Below are 3,236 nucleotides of genomic sequence, written 5' to 3'. Positions count from 1 at the left end.
CAAGGAAGCTCCTTACAATGCATTTACCCCAAATCCAGCTCTCTTATGCACACTAAGCGTAAGTAAGGAGGCAGAGGACTAGTGAGCATCAGAGCCACTATCAAGATGAAACAACAAGATCTATAGGTACATCAGGAAGATTGGCCCAACTGATGATATGCAGAGTGAAAACCTCAGGCAGCAGAAAACAAAGGAAGTGGCTTATAACATAAAACCCTACCAGTGGTTAGACAAAGTCGGACTGAAAGACAGCACGGATGCACTAATCCTGACAGTACAGGAACAGGCTTAAAGTACAAGAGAAATAGAAGCTGAAGTTTACCACAAAAGGCAAGATTCCAGCTGCAGGCTGTCCAAAGATTTCCCTGAGACAATCCAGCAGCAGGCTGGTCAAGTATGGACCTGAGATCTCAAAGCTAAAATGTGATACACCTCCAAAGATGGTTCACAATGACCAAACCCCGAACTCTGGTACTACGAGATATAGACCGTCCAACTGGCAATGACTATCAAACCAGACAGAGTAGTTGTGGACAAACAGAGGAAGACGATTGTAGTGATCAATGTAGCAAGTGATGGAAATATCAGGAATATGGAACATGAGAGGCAGCTCAGTGAGATAGAGAATAGATGGACTGGGACTAGTTATATTTTATGCTGAGAATGAACAAGTAATTGTGTAGTAATTGCTCTGAGGCTGGACATACCTGCAGAAAGGTAAAGAGTGAGGGAAGGAGCGCAGACAGGTGACTGCAACAAACCACTGAATTCACAGCTGTGAGTTACTGTCAAGGAAACAACATCAACCACTGTACATGACACAATGTGCAAAAACAATAGAGTTAATAAATAACAAATAAATGTAAATACCAGACATGTATATTAATATAATGAGGATGAAAAATATTGACTTGATGTTTTGTTTTTTGTTTTGTTTTTTCATTATGACATCCATTCATCCATTGTTTCTATTGCTGCAGTAAATGGGCTTCCACAGATGACCTCCCTCTACGGGGTGAAGTATTTATAAAAAATTTAACCCACATCAAAACATTTGTTTTGCGCGGCTTTAACAATATTACGGTACCGGCGCATGGCATTGTGGGATACAGAGACAGATGGCAGCGGCCGCCGGGAGCATGTTGAAGCCTCGATAATTTATGTTTTAAAGAGTTAAATCTGTGCACGAGTCTTCAGTTTATGAGTCGTTTGTAAACAAATAAGGAGTCATCTGGTGTAAGACTGGACATTGACGTGAAACAGGTAAAAGTCTTTAAACTGACTGGTGCAGCTAGTTTGCTAGCTACGGCTAATGCTAAAGCTAATGCTAAGGGTCAATGTAAGGGTAACTTCATTGAAAAGCCAAAGAAGCTAATGTTGTGTTGACAGGAGAGAAAATAAACCAGTTAATACGTTTAAAATATTGGCGTATGGCAGTTTTATTCAGCTACACCTCTCACCTGTGAACTGAAATTGTTGATGTGATTGTTCATTTCTTATCGTAGTAAAGATGTCGGTGCTGGGAGGTTTACTGAGAGCTGGAGCGTCTCTCTGTCAGTCCGCTGGGTCTCTGCTGCAAACAGCCAGGACGATTTCCACTGGTGAGTAGCTCATTGAAATTAGGTTCAAGAAACAATGTTATGTTTAAACCCAGTTTGTATTTGTGCTGCAACACTGTCACCCACAGGACATGCCTTAAGACCAAAAATATATTACAGTATGTCTGCATTCAAAATCCAACTGAAGTAAATGTGTAATGAGCCACATGCACTATAAATATATAAGTAACAGCTCTGTAGAAAATATATTGTAGTTATGGAGTGAAACTATGATTTAAGGGTTATAATTCTATGTGTTTATTACTGAGATCGTAGCTACTGGAGTGTGTTATAATAAGGTGTTTCTGAATGATGTCTATATATGTTTATGGATGATTTCAATAATAAACATATAACTGAATTATCACCTTTATGACAGTTTGAAGAAAAACTGAGAAGTTATAACCTTGTAAAAGAACAATTCACGACAGCTGCTGGATATTGGATTGCATTAGATTCTACAAGTGTACATTTGACGTCCTGGAAGAGTAATATTAACCAGTTGTGTTCTTTAAATGGCTTTAAAATGCTTATTTTTCTATCTTTATTTTAACATGGATCGGTGAATGAATGATGCTAATTGCAGCAAATGTAGTGAATGTGCAAAATATTCTTAATACTGACTTGAAACAATGTGTTGTCTTTAGGTGCATGCTGTCAGATCAGAATGCATGCCATCCCTGAGCTGAAGAAGGTGGACAGGTGGACTGAGAAGAGGAGCATGTTTGGAGTTTATGATAACATTGGCATCTTAGGTAAGTGTCCTCACATGTATAGCATGTATGATCACGTTTGTTCCAGGCCCAGTTCTTCACGCATGCAGAAATTCATCAGATTCTTCATTGGTCACTTTGTTGTGCAGGAGATTTCAAAGCTCATCCCAAAGACCTCATTGTGGGCCCCTGCTGGGTGAAAGCTTTCAAAGGAAATGAACTGCAGCGTCTAATCAGGAAGAAGAGGATGGTGGGAGACAGAATGATGACGCAGGACAGACACAACTTGGAGAAGAGGATTCGCTTCCTCTACAGACGTTTCAACCGCACCGGTAAACATCGATAACGCTGAACAGGCCGTACTGACAGATACATCAAATCGGGTCGTAAGGACTGTTGGAATCTAGTGGTGTAATTTTATATCATCAGCTGTATGTTGGAAATTACATCCATATAAAAGAAGCCGGTTTGTGTAATTCAGAGTAAAATACTTCCTGTTCCTGAATTTGTTCATTTTTTTGCACGTTAATAAAGTACATCATGTGTGAAAATGCATCATACAAATGGACTGGAAAAGAAACCGCTTTTTACGTCTTCCCACCACAGTACTCTCCCTTTTGGATCAATTAAAAAAGTGATTTTGTTCATTTTTGATTAATAAAAGTGTCCAGTGTTTGTGCTGGTGTCTCTAAAGTGGGAGATATAATATTTTATTCTGGTATGATGCTAGATAGGAGTGGACAGAGAAATCTTTAATGATAGTGAGTGTTCTCTAGTGACACCTTGTGGTACAAATTATTACCAAAACAGTTTAGTAGAAATTAACATGTGCATCTATGTTCTAAAACATTTGAGAACTATTTTACTCTTTACATCGTTAGATGCACATTAGTTTATCCCGTGGTGAAAATATGTCAAACATGTT

The 3,236-nt window shown here is 38.9% G+C and overlaps 1 protein-coding gene across 1 annotated transcript; it reads left to right on the top strand.

The window, feature by feature from the left end:
• The first annotated feature begins 1,083 nt into the window (after nt 1–1,083).
• On the top strand, nt 1,084–3,004 carry mrpl51 (mitochondrial ribosomal protein L51). Its single transcript, XM_026370655.1, has 4 exons — nt 1,084–1,263; nt 1,506–1,601; nt 2,246–2,353; nt 2,461–3,004. Exons 2-4 carry the CDS (start codon nt 1,511–1,513, stop codon nt 2,655–2,657), a joined length of 396 nt encoding a protein of 131 aa, XP_026226440.1. The 5' UTR covers nt 1,084–1,263; nt 1,506–1,510; the 3' UTR covers nt 2,658–3,004.
• Nucleotides 3,005–3,236: the final 232 nt, after the last annotated feature.

Source organism: Anabas testudineus, chromosome 16 (assembly GCF_900324465.2).
Source record: "Anabas testudineus chromosome 16, fAnaTes1.2, whole genome shotgun sequence".
In the NCBI taxonomy this organism is placed as follows: domain Eukaryota; kingdom Metazoa; phylum Chordata; class Actinopteri; order Anabantiformes; family Anabantidae; genus Anabas; species Anabas testudineus.
Note: the sequence above shows the minus strand (reverse complement) of the source record. Positions and strands in the feature narration are given on the sequence as shown.